Raw genomic sequence first — 24464 nt, 5'->3', positions numbered from 1 at the left:
ATGATTCTGGTTAGATTCTGTCTCTGACCTGCCATGTAACCTTGAGAAATTATTTTATAAGTCATTATAAAATAAGTTAGATGTTATTTTATAAGCTACCACACAGGGATTTGGAAAGAAAATCATATTTCTTGTGTCCTTCTTTTCATTTGCCCGAGTGAGAGTGTACAAGCACTGATCATAGTTTGACGCTGTACTGTTGATGAAGACCATGGATCCCAGCTAGATGCTCTGACTGAGGTAACCTGAAATCTGCAGCCTGAAACACGTAATTTTGCATGGGCAAGGTAGCCAGGAGGCTTGTGGAAGATCTTGTTACAAGGTGTTCAAGGAGGTCGCTTGGCATCCGATGGACCGAGTATGGCACCGAACATGCCTGGGTTCTCTGGCCTGTCTGTTCGTCTGTCAAGTTTAAGGGTGTTTGCCCAGTTTTTAGTTCTATGTCATTACTCTTTTCAAATCCAGTGAGGAACACTGTCCAGAGGACAGGCGGAGAAAGTCTGTAATTAGTGTGTTTCACTGGGCTGAGCAGAAGACTCAGCCAGGTGTGGAGGAGATTGGATGATACTTATGGATGAATGTCATTATTTTGACAGGATGATGAATTAACATTTCTCGCTTTGGAGCCTAAGTTAAACCGGTTTCATGTGGTCTGGTCAACACGGGGGCCTGCAGCTCATGGCACCTTTGAAACGACATCGTGTACCTTGGAAACAAATGTCAGCAAACCGAAATGGGAAAATGATCTGCTGAAAGTGACTCAGTTCAGGCCTTTACTTTGGCTGTCATCCTTCCTCTACTCTTGACACAATGATGTTTCTGGTTGATTTTTAAGTCTTAAACATATTTACTTATTTAAAGCAAGTAATTGAATGTCTTAACTGCAAAAACCTATTTTTAAAGGGAAGATGAAATTTTCCATGTGCTTTGGTTGCTGTTAAGTTTTAATGGAAACTGAATACACTAAAAAAACCCTTTTAAAAGAAGTTTACATGAGTCAGGTTTGCCAAGCTGTTTACCTTTAAAAATGCAAATAGGTACTTGCTTCAACTGCTAAATTACTGGATTGAGCTTTGGAAATTAGGAGGCAGGTCTGTAAATGGTACCATGTACTTTTACAGTGCTGGCTGTTACTCGGTGGAACTTTATTTTTAGTTGGATAGTCATCCTGTTCTTCAGGAACAAACACACACAAGTTAAAACTTAACACCTTTAGAAAGTTATTCCATAGCTTTTTGTGCAGTTCTGAGAAACAGCTCAGGTTTTTCTCTCATCTCTTTATATTGATTTTTTTTTTTTGAGAGGTCCAGCACCATAGCATGAGGCATTTGAAAAACTTAATTGAAACCAAATGCTCACAAGTGTTAAAAGGCATCTAAATGTTTGGCTTACACATGGTTATTGCCTCATCTACTTCATGGATGACATTTTTCATTGCTGGATTATTTCACTTATTAAATAATCCATGGATTTAGTTGATTATAGGGATGCTGTTGAGATTATTTTTTTTTTAAACAAAACTCAGTACTTTTGGAGCCTTTTCATTTTCCTTTAGCTTAAAATCCTCTAAAATTGCCTACTTAATCAAAGTCTTATAAATACAAACCTTCTCTGCCTTATCATCTTGGCATATCCTCTCACATGGGCCTGTGAGAGGCCCTTGAGTGAGTCATGTCTCAAAATGCTGCATTTTACCTTGTGCAATTCAGTGTTCTTTAACTGGTCAAATTTGCTGTCTAGATTGGAGAAGACAGAATGAAGTAAAAGAAAAAAGACTCAGAAATTGTGCTGAATGGTTTCCTGAGAGGGGAGAACGGGGCTATTTGCACTTAACTTGGTCAGCCATGTAGTTAAAAATAGAAACTGGCAGTGGTCATGGGCTTTTCAAGCTTCATGTACGTGAGAAAACTGATCTAATTCCAAAGTTCATAGGGCTTGTGTGTCACGGTCAGCTCTGGAAACTTTTTATAAGGTACATCACGGCTATGAAAATTTTATCTAAAAATAACAAAGGACAATAGGATTCTATTAACTATATAGTCTGTGGAGCACAGCGTAGGAACCATGGGTTTCATATGAAAAACTGCAGTGTCTTGATTGCTTTAAGCATTACATTGCATAAAATGATCATAGTTATTATAAAGGTGTAAATTCAGCTTGCTTCATCAAAAATGAACTTTTAAAATTTCTACAGAACAAATCTGACTTTGCATTTTGACTGAGGTTTTGTAGCTGACTCTTTTGATAACTTCATTATTTAAGATGCCATTAATGTAAGCATCTGTGAAAAGGGAACTGCTGCAACTTTTTGGAAGTTAACATTTCTTCTAGAGCAAAAGGTTGAAATTTGTTCTAGATTTCCTTGACAAGTTTGCTTGTGTCTTCAAAAGTGGCGAAGTGAACAAGTTTATATCATTAGAAGAGTAAAAAAGAGTAAAAAAATTACAAGCCTCTCATTTCTGACTTTGTATTTTGTTCTTTGGTCTGGTAGGAGAGCACACTCTGCTGCCATGGGCTGTTCAGGGATCAATGTATTTTGGTAGGACTGGCTTCAAACTGCTTATATATAGTACTGCAGGTTATCGACTTAAATTTGTAGATATGCAAATTATTATTTTTGTAGATGATCTCAAAACTTATTATCTATTTTGACTGTATGTACTGTCACTGACTGCGTCCTTTTCTGCAATTACTGTCACCAAAACCAACATCATTATATAGTGAGACAGTTGCTGTTGGAGACCCAACACAGGACTTCAAATTATTTCGAGGTTTTTATTGGGAAATAGTTGTGATAAAATGTATTTCATACAAAACTTTGGCAAGAACTTTTCCAGGTTTGTTCCTTTCTCATTTAGTAGCCTCTGGGACAATTTCAAATGACTGAATGACTTCAAGCAGCCACCATAACTGAGATATACATTCCTCAAAAGTTGCTTATTTTTCCCCCTTCTCTTTTTCCTTTTCTGTATGTAATATTTCACCGTAGTTGAATCTGAAATCCAGAATAGTTTAATCTCTTAGCAAAACCCATCTCTTTTAAGTATTAAGATAATCAGGACATTAATTTTATGCAGCTGAAAAAGCAAGTTTCCGACCTGCTAATCCAGAAAGCTCCAAATTCAACTGATTTTAAGATATCAAGACAAAAAACATACTGTGTGACTTTTGGTGGGTTTGGGGTTTCTGTTTTGACTTATTGACTTGCATTCATGATATTAATTGTATGTTAGTGGCCCACAGAAGTCTAACGAAGATCACTACAGTATTGTATCGTGGACTTTACTACATCCTAAGAGCATCAAAGAGTGTAAATTCATACTGGTAAAGAGATAATAAGGATAAGCAATCATTAGATTTTAGCTAAAACTAAATCAGAAGTAAGATCAGAAAAGGAGCCCAGTGCTTTTGTCCAGGTCATGATCCGCTTGATCATTCCGCGCTCTGTTGTATGAGAAACTCTCTAACTGCTGAAAAGATGCGGAAAAAAATCTTGCTACAAAAAGCAGCAGCAAAAAAATTTGAAAATACCTTTTTTTTTTTCTTTTAGAGTATGAGATGTAAAGCTTATGAAAATGATGTGTATGAATGGAAAGATGTTATTTATATTCTATAAGAATAACAGTTATTCCAATATAATGGCAAAGCCGCCTTCATAGCACAGCATCATGCATTTTCTTCATTTTGTGATATATTATATGGCTTTTTGGTGTAACTACACTTTTAGATCTTATTGAGTAGAATTTATGTGTTGCCTTACAGAAAATTTGTTTCATAATTCATTAATTATTTACTATTACTTGACCTTACGGTACATGAAAAAAACCTATCCCATAACTGTAATTTCAATTCTCCCTAGTGTGAAATCAGTCACATTCCACATCTTTTATATTATTTAAAATGTGAATGGTGAAATTTTCTCGTGCGTTTCTCCCGAGATACTGAGAACTTTCAGGCATCAGTGCGTGGGAAACAGGCAGAGCGGGCAAAGGGCTGGTTGTGTGGCAAACATGTAAACCCGTTGCAATGACTGAGCTGTCCCTTTTTTGGAAGCGGAACTGCTGGCAGTCTGACGCTGGGAAAGAGCATGAGTATTTTATAAAAATCTGCACAGGATTTGTTTTTTCTTTGTGTACAAACAGTATTTAGATGAAGACATAGCTTTTAATTAGTACTTCCTCTCTGTCTCTAAAACTTGCTACCTGAAGTGTTCATGCTGTTGATGTTACAGAACAAGTTTGATGCGTCCAGTTTCCAGTGCTGGTGAGAATTCTTTGGCAATTGGGTAACGGGAGAGTTCACTGGTGATAGTTGTGTACCTGGCACTGGGTGACTGAGGTGACAGTGTTGTGTTTGTATTTGCGGTTCAGAAACAAGGAATGAGTGTTGTGGGAAGCAGCCCACTGCACAGAATAAAATGCTGGAAGTTGGGTTCCTGCTACTGAGCTACTCCTTTGAGAGTCATTTTTGAAAATATATGAGTAGGTAAAGAAAAGGAGAAATCAGTCATGCACTTGAGATTTGGAAGAATTTTTTTTTCTGAAAATCTGCAAAAGAGGTGTTATCATAAACCAAACAGAGTTTTGAAATGATATGTTAAACAATAGAGATATGTGTATGGAACGAATTACATTCGTACCTCAGGCTGCATAAGCACAGAAAAGTAAGACTTTTGTCCTTGCCAAAATCTTACATCTTATTATAAATTCTTTCTCCTTTCGCCTGCATGTATGTCCATATTTTTTTGCTCTACAAGACAGTTTATCAACAAAATATGCTTTTTCTGTTATTCTCTCAGTAGTTAAATGCCAAAAGTTGTATACTTCAAAACATGTACAGATTGACATATTGTGTATTATGCAAACTCCTGACTATTTTAGAAACATATATAATCATATTAAGCAAAAGCATTCCAGCTATTTGTGTATACATGTTTATGAAGATCAGATGTAATTGACGGTATTTAATTTTACTCAAATGACACGAGCTTTTTAAATACAGATTTTCCTGATACTCGAGCATACTTAGGACAAAAAAAATCTGAGTGTATGTAATATTATACAAGGAAATGAAGCTAATTTTCTCGAAATATACAGTACAGTATATAAATGGACTTCGGGAAAAAATAGTAAAATGCAAAGTATAATGCTATTTTCCTAAGCCACATTTGCTAAATGCAGACTTCTGCAAGGTCAGCAGTTATGTTGGAGTTGAGTAGAAATGGCTTCAGTGGCTTTAACTTTACCAGTGCCCTTGATGAGGTGCAGAGTTGTCAGTATTCTCATAAAATTCCTCAGTGATGGCTTCTTCTGTTCTCTTTATTTCCTTAAGTGAACATCTGTCTAATTGTTCACCTCCATTGCTTTAGTGCTTTCCTCATGCTTTCTCTGTTTCCAGACAATAAACTTTATTTTCTTCATAAGAATTCAGTCTACGCAAGGGTATTAGGCAGCTTGTTTGCACCTTTTAATTTCTGGACATTTTCCAGAAGGGCTTTTTGCTGTAGTTCCAATGGGTTCATCAGTGAATCATGTAACATAATGCAGCATTGTGTTTGGGTTTTTATCCGTTACCTTCTGTTTATAAACATCTGCTTGGAAATTTTCTTTTTGAATTTTTTTAATATGTTTTCCATTTCTGCATGTGGCATATGGGTAAGATATACAGTAGCTGCTATTTTTTCAGGTGTTCAGGTAGGTACAGCCAGTATTTACCTTAAAATTGGGAAAAGCTTAAGCTATATGCTTAAAAAGCAAAAATTTAAGGTAGAATATGTGCCAGTTACGTAGCTATACAACAATATCTGTTAAATTAAAAATGATTTAATAGTTGAATGACTACATTAAAACGTGACATTAACGCTTACGGTTGCAGATCTGCAGAAGGCATCTGAGAAGCCTTTCTGTCCAGTGGAGAGGGGATTACTCACCAGCTCAGGGTGCTCCTTCTCCTCCTGTTCAGTTCTTTGTGGTTGGTTTTGCTTCTGTTATGAAAGGGAAAGGCATTGGTGGTTGGTGATTTTGGTTTTCTTTTTGTTTGTTTCTTTGTTTCTTTGTTTTTTCCTTCCTTGCTTCCCCCTCCCTCTTATCTATAAAGCATTTATATCAGCCTTGCACACCTATTCTTCAGGCAAATACTTAAAGTTAAAAGTAGGTTGTTATTAGGTTCTTTTTGCTGCGTTATTTGCTGTACTGACAGCGCTTCCTTGTTTTATGTGTACAAATACTGGTAAGAATATAATTTTTAAGGCATATTCTCCATCCTTGTCACTATATTGTTCATTGGCAACGTGTATTTAGGAAATAAGTACTCTAGTAAGTATAATGCTAGGTGACTGGCAACTCTCCCACTCTATTATTGCATGAGACGATTACATTCTAGAGTACTTTTGTTATCTAGAGATAAGAATTTTATTAGAAAAATCATGCATATTTAGTAAATGAAAATTTCAGAGCTTTTCACATTGATGGTGCTTAAGACATTTGATTTTGGACTTCATTCGCATTTACATTAAAACCATTTTAAACTTTCTTAATTATTAGAACAACGGGCCATGGGCTGATGACCCCTCCTGTCTGTGTCTGACTGCCGTCAGCTTAGTGCATCTGCACAATACATGGTCTAGGCTTTGATCTCAGATTTTTAGACAACCCCAGAATTACATTGTATGTTTAATGATGTGTTTGATTCCCGAGATCGGCCTTGTTTTCACAGAAATTTCATTCCAGCCTTTGAGTTTATTTTATTCATATTTCCTTTGTCACGCTATCTTTATTTCTTTAGAAAGAAAACAGGAAAAAACTTCTTCCTTTTGTGATCACAAATCAGGTGGCATAAATGCCAGGCTGCCATATTCCAGTGCTCTTCCAATACACCTGATATTTTCTTGTGCATGCAGAAAGACTTAATTTTTTTTTTTCAAGTCTATATGGTGTATATTGAGTGTATATTAACAACCCGATCCTGCCAACCCTTATTTGTACAAGAAATCTTTACTAATGTGATCAGCCCTTTTATTTCACTTTCTAAAATGACGTGCATAACTATGTGACCATTTCAGTGTATCTCTTTGCTAGGGAATGTGAGCTGTTGCGGAAACAAAAGAATTTGTACGTATTTATTGTTTCTTGAGGATACTGTGCTATAAGACAAATATTTTATATTGTTTAAAGCTAGGAGAATGTAACTGTGAACTGCCAATTAAAATGCCTTAAATAGCTAATTATTCAGTTCTTTCATGTCTTCGTTTGTATCATTTATTTATTTCTACTCATGTTGAAGCATCCTGAAATTATTCCTAATTAAAGAAGTGATGACTTTTAACCTTACTGATATTGGTATTTTCCTGTTATTAAGAGTGGGGGGGAAAGAACTCTACCTTAAATCTCTTGGGAAGCTTTGATGTACCTCAAAATAACTGCAATGCATTTTGAAACCTGCAGACGTCACTATTCTGCCAATTAATTGTGCTACACTAAATGTTCATGAAGCACTGTGACCACATTTAAAATATATGTTGCTTCCATCTGGCAATTATAGCACTTTGTCTTTAATTTAAAACAATTTCTTCAGATATATTTTAATGTTTTTCACTTTCAACATTCCACTAAAGGAAATAGTATGCTTTCCTTTTAACTTGTGTAAGCCCTGCCCTAAAACTGTCTTTAATTATTAGTTATTGTTGTTTCAATACAGATTTATGAACTATTTATTTTGTGTCATATAACATACCATTTTTAAGCAACATTTTTCAATCTGAACATAGCTTCCAGGAGGGCAAGCTGCCCAGAACATCAGGGATCTCACAGTTATTACTTTGTGTCATATATAATCTTGTTTTTTCCTGCAACAAATAAATCTTTGGGCCTCCCTGCAAAAAAACATTTGTGGTTACAGTATAATAAAAATAAACCGTTTGTCGTGACTGCAGCTGACATTTATCAGCCTATTTGTGGATGCTCTTTCTCTCTCTGTATAATACGGAACATAATTTGTCACTTTGTAAATACATTCCAGCCTAAATCCCTGCCAGCATCTGTTAGTGTTTGAAGGATTAATGCACTGCACAGTGCATGTCTGCACTTTCAGGCAACAACATAGCTTATGATTATGGATCATGAGAGAACAGGGAAAAAGGGTTCGTTTTGTATTTACTTAAACATTGTTGCCCTTTTGACCATCATGCTTTTCTCCTCTTGTTTGTCATCTGTAGTAGCGATGCTAACTTTTCCTCTGTGTAAAAACTGTCTGTGAAATCCTGCTCTAAGTTTTGTACACCAGCATAGGTAACAGCCTATCTTTAATTTTATGGATAATTAATAATAATAATAATAATAGTATTTTGCAATAGGGATGTTACTGGTTTAATCTGTTTAGAAATACTGTTTTTCCTGTCGTTTCCAGCAAGACCGTTACTCTGTTTGCCTCCTAGATTGCATATTTCTCAGCAACCCATAAGCTGGATTTATTTAATCTTAAAAACTTCAAATTGAGCAACTTTTTAAAAGGAAACCAAGTCTGTACCCTCTAAATTATCCCAACGTTGTTTGCTTGTTGCAGTTTTTGAAAATGTATTCTGCTATCACTGCAAATCTTGCGGAATGAAAAGAATTGAAAGCATTTGAATAGGAGGCTCTCCACAGCCGAGATTGGGTTACGTGTTCCCAGGCTCCCTCGATTATTCTGTAAACAAGAAGATATGTTTGTTAGAATAGTAAACCATATACATGCAATGTATTGCTAAGATTATCTGAGATTCCCCAAGATAAATTCAAATGAGCTTTGCAGGAATGGGCGTTCGGAGAGGGAAAGAGATGATCTATATCCAGGGAAAGAAAAAAAATCAGCTAGAAGTAGGCTCCCAAGTAAGTACCCACAGTTGTTGTACATTAAGAGATAAACTCCTATTGCCAAAACCTATGGTAGATATTTCTTTTAAAATGCATGTAATTTCTTGTTATTGAAGCAGATGTGTACTGCCTGCAAGGGAACCACGTGCATGCAGGAAAATCAGGGGCATTTAGAGCCTAGCAACTGAAGTGTTCTAAAATTATAGTCTAGTAATTTTTATGTGTGGTTTTTTGTTCTCGCTGGTTAAGGAATAAATAATTTTTAAAATGTCCTTAGGAGACTGACTTCTCTTACTCTTTTTAAACATGATTTAGGATTGCTGTGGCATCGTTTACTTTTCTAAAGATATTAATTTCAGAAAGAAATGCAGATGTTTTTCCTGTTTTCTTTCATAATTATCTTCATAATTATCTTCAGCCCAAATGTACAGAGATATTGATCTGCGAGTTAACTAATGTAAAGATTGTGAAATAACATTATTGCTTATTGTAGTGCTATTTATTACAGAAGATTTATTTTAAAAAGATATTACAATCTGAAAAATTAATCAACCGCAAAGAAGGTTTGGTTTCATTATTTCTCAATGTATTTGTTTTACCTATATTTTGGTTGTAATTTAGTGTATTTAAGTGTATTTCTTTTTAGGTATAGATATCTATTAATAGAAAGAGACACAGTTTTATATTATTGGGGAATATAAAATGACTATTACAATACACCTAGAGCGTGTTTAGTCACATTGTTGTATTTGTGACATTGATTTTAAGTTACGGGTATAGGTAAATTGAAAACAGGAAAAATATTACTGTGAATAGTGATCTGTTTCAATGTGAGGACCAAATATTGGGTTGGTGTATGGCATTTTCAGAAACTGAACTCCTTCATATCAGCTCATCTTTATCACTCTTCCATGTCTCTCATCTTCAGAATTTCAGTGGCTCATTTGTTGCCTTTAATCTCTGTTTGAAGGAGGATCCAGACTTCTCTGTTGCTTTTATAACCCGACTGAGCTCAACAGTAAAATCTCCAACTCAGATGTTCGTTCTACATGATCCTATGTGGGGAACTGCCATTGCGACTTTAAGACATTTATTTGCTGTATAATCCTACTGCAGCTTGAAGCGCTTCAGGTTTTTCTGAAGAGGCCTCTTAGCGCACTAAGTTGTAGATGATGCCAAACAGCTAAACACCCTTCTCTGCCAAACATCCATCAATGTTCTGGAGATGGGACAGAGACAAGGACAGGAAAAAAAAAAAAAAAATTGTTCTTAATTATAAAATGTAGGTCCAAGCAATTCGCAGGCTCGTACTGACCCATTAGGTCTTTCTGTGTGTGCTACTCCCTTGCCTTGGATGACAGCAACCCCTGCAGGAATTGCATTTTTCTGAAGAACATGAAGATCTAGTTACTTAGGAAGAACCAGGCTTTACAAAATCAGGTTTTGGGAGAGCTCACGCACAGCATGAAAACATGTTTGACAGGATGGAGCAAGATGCATTGTGGAAAAATTTGCACCAGTAAATTACAAAATATAGGTAAAACAAATACGTTGGGAAATAATGGAACCAAGTATTTCTGAATAAATTTTCTTTCTAATGGAAAAAAGAAAATATTTTTTCATCTCTGATTTTTTTGTGCAAAATCACAGTCGGTTTCAGCTATTTCCTTGTATATCACACATATGGGTTAATAAAATAATTAACATTTAGGAAATTGATTTGGATCATGTACTATCTTCTCTTGCATAAAGTTAGTGAAAATTTGGAAGTACTGTATAGAACTTGCTGAGAGGGCAAAAAAACCCCTAGAAAAGATACCGTAAAATTGTTCCACCATGGTGTCTTCTAATGAACATTATTAAGGTATAATAAATGTAGCAAAGAACATGTTATTAGAGCATCTAGCACGTATGTTGGATTGCTCTCCAAGCGCTGTGATTCATCTGTCCTGTTCAGTTCCATGAGAAGTAGCCGCGCAGCATTCAGAGCACACAACAAGATGAAACTGGCATTACTTACATAGTTGTCTGTGAAGTGCCAAATGTTGCCGACGTTAGGGACAATAATATTTACAGTCCTAATCCTGAGTGAAAGCCTTTTTCCCTATTATGTGCCTCCATAAATAGTGCATGGCACCGGCTATTGACTGTCATGAGCCGTGTGTCAAACTGTCAGATGTGCTTCCAAAACATCCTCTGCTTTGTCCTCAACATGGAAATATGGGTTTATTTGGGCATTGCTTGTCATATGCTGAGTTTTGGTTATTTGTTTACTTGACCTATCTTAAGGTAATTGCATAGATTTTTCATCAGCTTTGTTGTCAATTTCTTTTTTTTTCCTGAAGATTTTATGTTTTTCACATTGCGTATAAGAACTATTTGCATTCCAAGCTGTTGTCATCAAGATTTTTCTTTATCAAATTAAACTGCTTTTTACCAATTTATTGTGTTTTCAGCCACTCAAAGTCAGGTATTTTTTGTTGTTGTGCTATGTATTCGTTTTTGAGTTAAGGGCTTTTAAATGTTGAAGATATATACATGATATTTTTGAGAGTAAAATTATACAGTAAATTATCTGCTGTCCAGTATGTTACCTTTTAAGTAAGCCGCTACAAAATGACTTATACTTACATAAGATACAGGGGCTACAGCATATTTATTAAGACTCTTCAACTCGGTATGAAGCTGGAGCAGTCAGAAGTAATGGTGTCTGCTGAAAGATTCTTTATCATATGAATTTACTTTTAGTCATCTATTATTTATTTCAGCTATTTTATATGCCATTATAATAAATATTATGACAGAGAAAGCTTTTATGCTTCAACTTATTGTACTGCTCTTCACTTCCTTGCAATCCTTCAGGAAAATGTAGCTATGCTTTACCTATATTTAACGTAAATCATCACTTAGATTTGAATGAAAAAATCACTATGAAAAAAGGCTCCTTCTTCAATATCAAGACACAAATGCACAATCATGTTTACTGCCAAACTACTCTACCATGCAGTGTTCATTTTTAAACAGTTTTTAAGCTGTAAAGTGAACACATTGCATATAAGGAAATTGCTTGCTTTCTGGATGTTTTCACTTTCTTGTTAGTTTCTGGCTCAATAAGCATTTTTCTAGCATGAGTGCAAAATATAACCAATTGCACTTAAGCATTTTTAATATTTTTGCTCCAACAGGGAGCATATTGCATACAAAACTAAACAAACTGTTTTCTGATGTTATTTAGAGTAATGAAACTTACCTGGAGATATTGATAAAGTGCTTTTCAAACAGGGCGTAACATTGTCAAATAGAAGATAAAATTTTTTTCTTTGCACTTTTCAAAATGTTCTCGTGTTGTATTTAAAATAGGACTTGTTAGGAACCATAGAATGATCCACCTTCAGCTGTTTCTTCAAACACTCGATGTCGTTGCCCATTGTCAGCCTTGAGCTGCTCTTTGGGCTTCATGAGCTGCGAATGCTCCCCATCCCACAAGCACCATTTCACTGGATTCTAGCGGACCTTGTTTTCACAAGGCTCAGGAGACAGCAGGAGCATGTCTGCCCCTTGTGTCTGTTCTCCTTTTGGCCGGTTTGTGAAGCTGCTTGAGTTGTGAAAGCGGTTTTAGACACAGTTGGGTCATTAGTCCTGGGAATCTGCAGCGAGGCCACCAGCTCATTTTGCACAGGCTCTCAACAGCGCTGTGTAGTAATGATCCTGTGGTTTAGAAGTGAGCTCTTTAAATTATTTTACACTCGTTCTGTTATTTAGTTTCCCCTTAAATGATGTAATTGAAAATAAAGTAGTAGAGGGAGCATTGATATTTTTTGTTGATTTATTTTTAAAAATTCTGGAGTTTTCTGCCTTAGCGTGTTGATTTGACAGTGTCAGTTTTAAGACTTGTCTTCTATATTTGGGAAAGTGACAAGTCCCATTTAAGATTTCACAACGTAAAATGAGGCATAATTCAGTACTGAAAATATTTGAAGTGAAATGGTGAAAGACATCAGCATAATACAATTATGACACGTTAGATCAGGATTTGCAGCATGCAATTAACAATCAGTTCTGACTGTGGGTTACAATTATGATGCCTTTTAGCAAAAATGGTTGTTTCATTTTTTTGTTTAAAAATATGTTTTCTTTTTCTATAAATGCCACAATACATGCTACCCAGGCTTATAGGAAAAGAGAGAAAACATTATAACAGAAGTAATACTGAACTACTGCTACTGTAAGAAAACAAACAGAAAACCTTCTCTTTGTCATTGATTGGATAGACTCTTACATTATTAAGAACATACCTTGCAAAGACATTGCCTTATAGCTTTTTAAAAAGAAATTATAACATAGAAGTAAGAGCAGGAAAATTTGGAATGAAAAGTAATTGATACTAAAGGATTGGCATTTAACATTCTTAAACTATAGTAGGAACTGATGGCTACAAAATAGCTCTGTGGACTGAGAGGTGCTTGAATCTCAGCTGAGAAGAGAGAAGCTAAAACAGAAAAGCTGGGGAACTTCCCGAAGCTGACTGTAGGTAAACTGGTTCCTTGCCCTGTTGGAGTTTGCAGCAGCTCCTCGCGCTCGGCTTTCTGCACGCCCGCAGAAGCTGCGGTGGCAAGGTCTGATCCCGGTGCTTTGGGTGTCACCTGTTTCTCCTGTGAGGAAAACAGAGCAAATGGTGTCTGTGTGCTCAGGGTGTACCTTGTGTGTGCATGAAGGAAATACAGACTGTTACCATCAGGCTTTTAAAAAGCAAAAGCAGGGAGACAGTTGAAAAATTGTTTATTTTGCCATTTGCCTTTGCTGACCTATTCAATGGAAAAAATCACTAAAACCATACCTTTTTTTTTTCTTTTTCCAGGTCATTTTAGGTACAGTTTCTTGCATTTCTTAACATAAGTTTTCTTTGCCTTTTTCTGAAACTTTTTGTGTATCAAAGCTAAAAGAAAAAAGGTGAAGTCGTGTTAAATTGTTTGAAATAGATTATCTTATTGGCTGAAGAAAATGGAGTATGAATAGAAAGGTGGTCTTATTTCGTTGATGGAACCAGTACAGACCAAACATAATTATAGTTTGCATTTGCTGTCTAACAGTCAACTGTTTATCACTTTTAGTAACTCATTTATGATTTTTAAATTTCTGGTTCTTGCATTTTTCAATATATTCATCCACAAATCCAAGCCAACCTTAGTCTGTTTATTTTCTATATCTGAAAGTATTTTGGGAGTGTTATATGTTTTTATCTTTTGGATTTGAAATACATGGATACCTCTCTTCTGTCTTGGCATCAATAGCAGAAGCCTAACAGGTGGCACCAAGAGGAAGAGATTACCTGAGAAATATCATGTGGGCTTGAACCTGTGTCCCCAAGAGGACAGTAGCTAACAGCTTGTGGTATAGTCTGTTGAACTATTTGATTTTTTTTTTTTTAAACCCCCCCTTATTTCCCTGTGTTTGTAGCATTCTTGTCCTTTTACCCTTGAGAAAGACAGGAGAATATTTCAACTGGGCAAAGCAGAAGCAGAATAAACCCAGCTATGCACACTACTTCTCTATTAAGTAAACAGCTTTGAACTGCAAAGTTGAAGAGAAGTTGTTATGGAGCTCTGTTGCATAATGCAAGGCAGCATCATCTTTCTCAAGTCTCTGACCATCAAACAGAAGAAAATATTTACCCAGTAGGACAAAATGAGTTCCAGAATAATGTGCATCTTGTGAGAGTAAAGAAACTCATTGTAACAAAGTTGGATTTAGCATTTTCAGACTTCGTCAACTGGTACTTCCTGATGGGGCCTGAACCTGTTGAAATTTTAGTTGTATTTATTTTGCAGTCCTGATAAGTCTGGCTGGAGTGGGACAAAAGGAATTTGAGTGACATTCTATTTAAACCCAACCTGTAAGGTAATTGTAGCGGGCAGAATGGCTGCTAGCAAAATAGAAAACAGATGTAGGGAGAAAAGTACCAGATGTGATGAAACACGGAGATCAGATGAATTGCTGGAACATGGGAGACAATGGGAGCGCTCTGCTTGCCTTGCTTCTGCCCTGCCATGTGCGCCGCTTCCTTCGTGTTCCTCCAGAAACGCTCATGGTATGCCCTAGTCATCCCAGGAGATGCCTTGCTGCGCCGTGGTGCTAACAAAGCTCCTATGGCCTCTCTGCTCAGCGCTGGCTGTGATTGCACAGGGCCACTGTATCCGCGCCATCTTTTTTCTTACTCTTTCTTTTAGTGGTGCTGATGTCCAGTCTGACCCAGGACTGTTATATAGGTGGAGGTAGCATGTTGGAATTACAGTAAGAGCCTAATTTCTGCTTTCCTGAATAAGCTAAGTGGAGCGGAATGAAAGTTGACACATTTAGGTTTGGGTAGAGGACAGGGCTTTTGCCTGCTTGCTTTTGTGTTACGTGGTGTTGGGCAGCAGTGACTCTAAAAGCAAGGAGGGGGCAGAAATACACGTTCATAATTCCATAGGGAATCTATGTGACTTATATGCCATGATGGTTGGTATTTTGCAGAGTATCATAGATGTCTTATAGTGTTTGTGGAAGAACTACAGACACGGTTGGGTGTTGCAGTGCAGACACACAACTGCAGTCAGAAGAAAGCTCGTTCAGAACTGCAGCTCAAAAGGGCCCCAGTGCACTTGATTCTCCCTTTAGTGCTTGCAATGAAACAATCTGAACATTTGGTTCATTTTGATCCGAGATTTGGAGTGTAAGTGTTTCAAAAGGTCTGAGAGCAGGAATCTTAAAGCTGAAAATATTGAGAGGAGTTGTTTTGCTAGTGCGTAACGTTAGCACCTTCAAGTACACCTGTCATTTTGTGGGATTGCACATCCTCTTCTAGGTGAAAAGCTCATTCTAAGTACGTGCACAATTTCTTTAGAAGATATTATGCACTGGTAAACTGTTATTGAATGAAAAACTGTGTAGGCTGATCAGTTGATTCTATATTCGTTTTATACTGTGTTTAGATCACCTGCTATGAACAATAGATTCTTTTGGATTAATATGTGCAAGTTTGAATTTAGCTGGTTTTTATATTTACTGAGTACTTTTCTATTGGTATGGCATGTAAAAAATATTATGCATTAAGAATAATGCTTACTCTACTTTTTATTTCATGAGTTACATAAGTTTCACCAGCTAAATGGAAGAAAAAAGATACCATATTAACCTTAACACTACCTCATGCTATTTCATTGTATTATATAAAGTGATACGTGACACAGTGTATGTTTTTAGCAGAACCACAAAATTGCAATGCTATTTTTGGCACTAAATGTGGTGCTCGTCCATTCTTTTTGATGATTTGTATTCACTTTGGGGTTATAATGTTAAACAAGGGAATCGGACAAGTTTCATAACTCACTTACTGTAACATGATACTGGGAACTAAACTTGCTGTTATTTATCTTTTTTTAATATTTTCTCTTGTTCCAGCATAAAGCCAAGGTAGAAGCAATGACCTTAGACCTTGCTTCTCTTCAGAGTGTGCAGCACTTTGCTGAAGCATTCAAATCCAAGAACTTGTAAGTACTCAGAAAACTATGTGTAATAATTTCTTGTTATATTAATGGCTTTATCAGCTGAGTGCATTTGGCAGAATTCAACATAGTCGGACTGATCAGGAACTACAGCCAGTGAATAGTCTTTTCACAGGAGTTTTTTTAATGTAAATTAAAGATCATTTGTTTTCATCTTAAGAAAAAATGACTACAGATCTCTTATGTCTCTCCATGTGTAGCCCCAGCTTTAAAGGGGGCATTGATACCCTTGTGGCTATTGAAAAAGGCCAAAGCTGAACTGCATAAAAATGAGCTTAGGCAGCTTTTATAAGTTTTGCAGTGGTTTGGAAGAGGTCAGGGATGAGCAATTAGCACACTCCTTGTCTTGCTTTCTTTTCTAACTTTTTCTCTCCCTCTTTTTATTTTTAAAGCATTAAAAAAAAAAGTCCTATGAGCCAGACAGCTCCCTTTTCCGGACCTGTATCTGGAATAGACAATAATTAAAAAAAAAAAAGGGAGTGATAATGGCATCACTTAACAATGGACAAATTTATATGGATATATCAGGTTAGCTTTCAAATGGTTGGTTTAATTTAGCTTGAACAGAACGATGAATCTCTAAATTGAAGAAATTATCTGAAATCTTTAAGTGCCAACTCTTGGAGAATAAATTCCAGACTGTACTTTTTTCCACAGTTTGACCCATTGATTGTTGTGACTGTTCAAACTTAGCTTTTTTCTGCAAATATTTCTGTAACACATATACATCTTACTGTACTTCTCAGGAGAATATGGCCTCTTAGACAGCTTTGAAAATATATTGTTGTAGGGAAAATACATAACAAAGAATGTTTTTTTCACTTTTGAAATACTGCCAAAGCTAAATCTCACATGGACAGAGAGATGACATTTTAGTACTTATAGATCTTTTCTATTCAAAGAATTGTCAAAACTGACTTCTAACACAAGTTCCTTTACTGGCAGAATCCTTGATAACAATATTTTCCTATCATGTATCATCTTCATATATTAAAACTTCCTTGAAATAGAAAGATAAATCCTTGCAGTATTGTTGCTTTAATACTAACTTGGTTTCATAATATTTCATAATGTAAGAACAGTAAGTGTGTTAATTTAGCTTCTTCATGCTTGTAATATGCTACATTTCTTTAAAAACTATACGATACAGTGGAAAGTTAAAACCAACCTTCCTCCAAATGCAGCTCTTGATTTGTGTGTTGCAGATCATATCATGGTCATCCTAGCTACTCCGTTTGTTATGCATGTTTATAAATCCTTAGAAGTGAACATGCTTAAATCAATTTTTACCAGAGAACTTATTACAGAAAGTGAGAAGATATAGAATCAGTAAAGATATAGAGTCAGTAAAACCTGTTTTACTTTTGTAGGCATACATTGTTTAACCAGAATAGGTCTGTTAAGCTACATTGTCAGTGACGGACAGGTTTTACTAATGTTTCACCCTGATTTTATTTGGGAAAAATGAGTAATAGCATTTATAGCCTTTGCCTTCAGAAGTTTCTGTCTCGAATCTGTGCTCGGATGTGTGTGCGTCTGGCAGGACTACTCCATTATAGGAAAGTCTGAGGTCCGTATCTGTTGGGAGACTTGTGAGGTTTTGACCAAAATGAATTTCCAGTTATATTTTGTTTAAAGTCTGAGGATGGATGGAAACCAGACCCCACACACTGCCTGTAGCATTAGATCTTTTATCTGGTGCAGATACAGAAGAGTTACCTTACAATCATCTGCGCTGGCAGGAGAATGGACTGGAAGACCTACTAGGTCTTTCTGGCTCTGATTTTTTTGTGATTTAACTATGTCTGGATATGGTCAGAAAAGCAATTTGTATGGCAGCGGCATCTTATTACTACAGTGCCAGCCATGTGTGTTTTCTAGCCTTAATGTACGCTAAATACTTTTGTCTTTTCGTTTACTTGTTTTGCCGTAGTGTCAGAACAGTGATTCCTTTGCATTAGTAGCTTTATGAACAATCGAAAGAAATCTTGCAGGGTTCAGTGACAGACTGAGTCTTGTTCTTTATGCTTTGGCATGTCTGTCAGCTGGTAACCTAACGTTCTGAAAAGGCTTTGATGTCTCTGATTTCATGCACCTGTAGGAGAAGACAAACTGTGATATATTCTCCCAGTTCCCATGAGGTAGCTGTAAGTCCTTGTAAATGAGTGTAGGAATTATGTAATGAGAGTAGAGTTTTCTTTCTTACAAATTCCTTAACAATAAAGTACTAGGAAAAGCAAATAAAGTGTGATTTTTAAATTTTTTTTTTTCTCCTAAATACAACTATCATTTGAGTTCTGAGCTGTATAGATCTTGGTTTCTGGGAAAAAAAAAAAAACAAACCATAATTTCCAAGTGGAAAGGAGAAATTTTATATGAACACAGATATTTTAATAAATATCTGTGTTTTTATTTCTCAGAACGCATTATGTGAAGAGGCCTTTAGTATTCAGTGTTGAACATCTTAAACTTCTGGCAGTAGATAGTTTTATTGTTTGTCTACTTTCTCCAGTCCACTATTGCTTTCTGGGACACTTGGTTATTCTATGGAACCATTTGGGCTTGGTAACACCTGACTGAATAACTGAAAATTTATGAAACACAGATTAGATTTGCTTGCCTTTTGAAATTCTGCTTTTCTGGGACACTTTGTGGCTCTGGGTACTATTCTTTGTCAGCAGATAGAAGGGTGTGCCCATAGTCAGGTCACAGTCTGGGAGCCTGTTCTTCCCTGGCTGAGAGCTACTGGAAAAGAGTCTTCAAGGGTTGTTTCACAGATTGGTTCCTGGGTGAGAAACTAAAATGGAACTACTCCAGAAAAAGAATCCCTAAATTTCATTGACTTAAACTATCAAAACCTATTGCAGCTGGGGAAGGTGGTGGTGGTGGTGGGATTGCAGGGAAAATTGCAGAAGGAAACTTGCTGAGATTGTAAATCTCCTCCCTTGATCAAATAACTTGTAGAGAAAAAAAAAAAAGCCTTCTTGAATGTGCTTGAGAATTTGAGAGCTTCTGGAAACTACATGAAGAATGAAGAAATGTCATCCTTTGCTCAGCAGGAATTTAACAGGGGTTGGTTGCGTACGGAAGACAAATGATGCAACAGAGGGAGCATCGAGAAAAACAATAATAATAAATGACAGGGAAGAGTTACTCTGGAAAGAAACATTTAATATAAATTGGAGTAGTACTTAAGAGCTAAGAAGGCTTCCTTGTTTGAAAGTAAAAATATTACGATTCATCTTCAAGTTATCATACTTTAAGAGATTTGATAAGAATCTTTTATTCCTGTTTGGATTGCTTAGGTGTTGCAGCCTTGTCTACAGACAAAATTTGGGCTCAGACTATATAAACACTGGTAAATTATGTTGTATTCCTATAAATATATTCTAGAAAATCCTTCATCCTCACAGGAAAAAAAAATATTTTTTACGTTATCTGTACTACTGAGTTGATACAGCTGTTTCTGAGACCTTTTTCTTTTAATGCATGCAATTTCAAATAAAGCTTTTGGAAAGAAGGGTTTTGCAGATTGTTTTAGATCCTGCAGTTCTGCTCTCCAGTTTTTCTTGCTCTTACCATTACAAAGATTCTGTGGGCAGAATACGCTAAACGTGAGAACTTAGTTGGGTGTCCCAAAGTCAGCTTTAGGAGAAGACTGAATAAACAATAGCTGTTCAATGGTTGATCTGCCTCTTACTCTTTGTAGCACAACCTGAACCCAATGTGACTAATACATAAAATAGAAATCTAACTTAGTAAAAGATAGATCTGAAGGATTTACAGAAAAAATTCTTCAGAGAAAGCCAGTTCATTATATTACAGCAATAACAACTAATTTTAGGCTCTCTTGTAGTTTGAAATGCAATGCTGTTATTTCTGTGGTGTTTTTGTTTGGTTTTGGTTTTTGTGGTTTGTTTTGTTTTTGTTTTTGTTTTTGGTTTTTTTTTAAATTATTATTATTTTTTTCCCCTGTGATTTCTGGCTGTCTTTTAGTATTCCTGGCTTGATGTCTGGAGATACATTCCCCATTGGATATTTCCCCCAGGAGTGAATGACGTCCGCCTCCCTTCCATGTGAAGACAGTGTTAGGATTAGGATGAAAGTAGGAAAAGAGGTCTCAGTGCACCTAAATGGCTCGGTTTCTTCAAGTTACTACTTTTATCTGTATCTAGTCTTTCCCCTCTGCTAGATTCCAGCTCAGGCAGTTGGTTGAATGTCTCTGTTATGGAAAATCAAATAAATGATCTGTTTATAATGTTCTGGGCTAAGATGGATTTGGCATTAGCTGATTTTTGTGCAGTTGGAAGAGGCAGACCAACCAATTTTTCATATTAGGCTTTTGGAACTAAAAAACATTGAACTGAATCTCCTCTTCATTGAGTGGGCACAATGTGAGGAATTATGGTTGGTATTAATCCACTTTATAGACAAAATGACTGCCCTCCTGTGCTTGTATGCAATGTAGCATTTAAATTTAGTCAGCATCAGTGTTTGATGGTTCAGGGTCTGTAGGATTTAGTATTTGCGTAGCAATGTGGATTTGTGGATATGATACTTTGGTGTCTATTTCCCAGTTTAATCAGCACATATTTGACTAAAACCTGCATAGTTAAATTGGGGGACAGCACTAATGTTTCAGTTCTAAAATTTCCAAAATAGCTACCTGTTGTCAATATTTACAATCATGTTTTCATGGCCTGTGCCTGATCCTTAGCATAAGAACACTTCCACGATCAAAAGAGTCAGCAGGCAGAAGTGAGCAGTAAAGTTACAGATGAAATTTTATGTGCATCTTTAGTTTTGAGCGGTGCACGCTGCCACTTGGTTCAAATTAAAGTTATCTTCAGCCAAACAGGAAGACATCAATTTAATGTTCTCAATATTTGAGGAAAAAAAAAAAGAAATCATGAAAAATATTGAATTACTTCAAAGATATAAAATAGTGCTTGCCAACAGCTACTACTTAGAATTTTCTGAATTGGTAGCAGCAATTCAAAATTAAGCAGGATGTCAATATGCAGATTTTCACTGCAGTTACTTTCCTATACTTTAAAATAGGATTATTTTTTTTTTTGGCGATAAGAATTGGCACGTGCTAACAGTTGATTTCCTTATGCTGTGTGTAGAAATATGGAAAAGACAGCAGTTATGAATTCTGATTCTCCATTTAGAACTTCAGTCTCTTCTGATTTCCCTAACCAGACCCAAAATGGAGAGGGCTGGATTTTTAGCTGGCCTCCTTAACTGAGGCCTCAGACTCTATGAGTACATTCATTTTTCATGCTGCAAGCACAAGTGCTCTGAAACATAGCAGATGCAATTAAGAGTTCAGAGCCTGCAGAAAATTCACTCCAGAGTACTGTTTTTCTGCCTTTCATATGTTATAGCTGACATATTGCATGTGTGCTAATTTGTTTTTTAATTCCAGTTTAACCACAATTATATCATAGACATTGTGTGATAAGTTCTATTAATATATATAAGTACATCTGTAAAAATGACATCTGTTTAGCAAGTTGTTGCATACCTAACTTAAAAGATCCAGAAAAATTGAATATATGATTTAAACAAATTATTAGTGATGCCAACATGCTTAATGGTTCTGTAGTATATGTCTCTGTCAGAGATGATGGTTGCCACTGCGTATTGTCTTTCAAAATTTGAACTTATTTTCTAACACTGTACACATCTGTTAAATCTTTGAGATTTACGGAAATACTTTTTGTGAATTAAAATTAGTAACAGTTGAGCTATTATATTTGTCTTCTCAACTTAGAATACAGTTGGCATTCTGACAGTGCCACTGAGGCACAAACTTCTGGACAAGATTGTACATTTTGAGGTATCAAAAAATATTCACATCGAATTAAGTGTTGAAACATGCATAGTTCAGAAGTTACTGTTGCAGACAGCACGTATCTTCAATTTAAATAAGATCAAAGCCTGACTGCATTTGAAACATGCATAATAATATTTGGGTGAAAGTTGTTTGTTTGTTTCGTTTTTTTCCTCATTGTGGTGGTACTGTGCCTTATTAAAGCCTAGGGATTGGCTTTCTGCATATTTTTTTTTCCCTTCTTTATTCAGTTTTTAAGCTCTTGTACACAATTACACCGTTGTGGTAAGTCATGTGGATCCAAAAATTGTTTCCAGTATTGTTTAAATTAAAAATCTCTCAAGCTTAACACCTCCCCGCTTTTACTGGAGGCAGAGATCATGACATTTTCACCTGATCACCTTTCATTTCATCTGCAGTAATGTGGAAATATCTCCTACCTCAGAACTTTTTTTTTTTTTTAAGTAGAAGTCTACATTAAAGATAGGATTGACAGTTCACCATAACTTTACATATAGTTGCATCTGCAAAAATATTAAGTGTTTTTACATATTACTAAGAGAAAGATTTTGTTAGGTGTTTGTTACATAGTTTTATGACTATTATACAACTGTGTGAAGTCTTGTGAACTTACCATTTGTCCTTGGACGTTTTCACTCTTTTCACTGTAACCTAATGAGGAAACCTTGATAACCCCCAATGGCTTTCTGCTCGGCCCACTGCTTGTTCTGGTTCCCATTTTGAGCCATGTGTCTATGCCTAAGTCTAAGCTGAGTCTAAGATGGCTCATAAAGTCTTGCAGCCCTGTCTTCCTAAAAAAATTCCACAAGATTCACCAGCTGTGAAAGCTGATTTGAGTATCTAAGGAAGTAAAATATGTATGACTTAATATGCCTGATTAAAATGTTTTCTGTTGCAAATAAAACAAGGATTTTGCAGCATTATAGCTTAATGGATTTTAAGAAGATCTGTGTGTTTAATTGATGTTGTCTTCTAAAAATTTTGAAATATAAGGCAAGAGTAGCTATATAATTACATATAGATTAAAATGTTTTTAATCTATTTAGTTAAAGGCTTTCTATAGGAGATAATTAAAACACATGAAGGCAGAGTCTTCTGGCACTTGGGTATGGAAGCCTTAATGCTGATGTTAGCTAGGCCATGCATATACCACGTGTGTCTTAATCTTAGAATCCAAAAATTTGTGTTATAGTCTGAAAATGTTGTATTTCTTCATTAGCTGTTCCCAAGGCATCAAAAATCCCAGAGGATGTCAATGTACATTAATTTTTATCACAACACGGAATCTTTCAGGTCTGAATGGCAGCAGGCAGCTGCTAGGGGCTTTCTATTACAGCTCTATATATCTCTAGGCAAAACAGAGGAAGGAGTTGTCATTGGCAAGTAAAATGTTCAAAATGCATGAAGTATTTTATTGTTTGAATGATCAACCATGGTCCTGAAAACATTTTCCAAGGAGTTAGCCATTTTCAATGGGAAATATCAGAAATATGTAATAAAAGTAGTAATTGACCTTTCTTGTGAGTTGTAGCTTTCTTTTTTTATAACAAGCACTTGCTGTGTACAAATGAAATTCATACATTTAGAAGTACATGCAGTAACAACAAATCATTCCATGGTTATTGCAAAACTGAATGTTTCATTACAGCTGGCTTATGCTTATTTGTAACCCCTTATTTATATGTGTAAATAATGACTTGCTGTTGAGATTTCGAAAAAGACGTCTGTGTCCGCTTTGAGGTAGCCAATGTCCTTAGGTGAGCTGCTGAATGAAAAGTACCAGATTCTGGATCTTCACTGCTGTTTCCTAAGCATCAAGGAGATTTAAAACAAAACAAAATATCTTTGCAAGGAATGGAACAAAGCGCTCCTCTTGTTGTGTCAGGGCTCGAAAAAAGGAAGAGGCTGCAGAATGGGAATGCTGGAAGGTTGAATGGACATAGAAATTAAGTTGCAGTGCCCCTGCCCTACCCCTCTTCTACCCCAGTCTGGCCCCAGGACTTTCAAAATCCATATGTATGGAAGTATTTTGAGTCCCCAGGAATACAGAACTAGCAAAGATGCCACACTTTGATAAAGGAAAACGTGGTTTATTGGATGGCTTTTGGTTTGAAATATGGTCCTGAGGAGGCATTGAGGTGAGGGAGGAGTAGCACTGACACCTGTTTTTAATATCAATACCCTGAGGATACTGTGTGCTGTCAGTCAGAG

The 24464-nt window shown here is 36.1% G+C and overlaps 1 protein-coding gene across 1 annotated transcript in view; it reads left to right on the top strand.

Annotated features, from left to right (window-relative positions):
- Positions 1 to 24464, top strand: part of WWOX (WW domain containing oxidoreductase) — a 520377-nt gene that overhangs the window by 94337 nt on the left and 401576 nt on the right. Inside the window, exon 6 of the mRNA XM_065640965.1 lies at positions 16290 to 16378. Within this exon, the coding sequence (XP_065497037.1) occupies positions 16290 to 16378 (89 nt within the window). The remainder of the gene's footprint in view (positions 1 to 16289; positions 16379 to 24464) is intronic.

This window comes from Caloenas nicobarica, chromosome 9 (genome assembly GCF_036013445.1).
Source record: "Caloenas nicobarica isolate bCalNic1 chromosome 9, bCalNic1.hap1, whole genome shotgun sequence".
NCBI classification, from domain to species: domain Eukaryota; kingdom Metazoa; phylum Chordata; class Aves; order Columbiformes; family Columbidae; genus Caloenas; species Caloenas nicobarica.
This window is presented reverse-complemented; position numbering and strand designations above follow the sequence as displayed.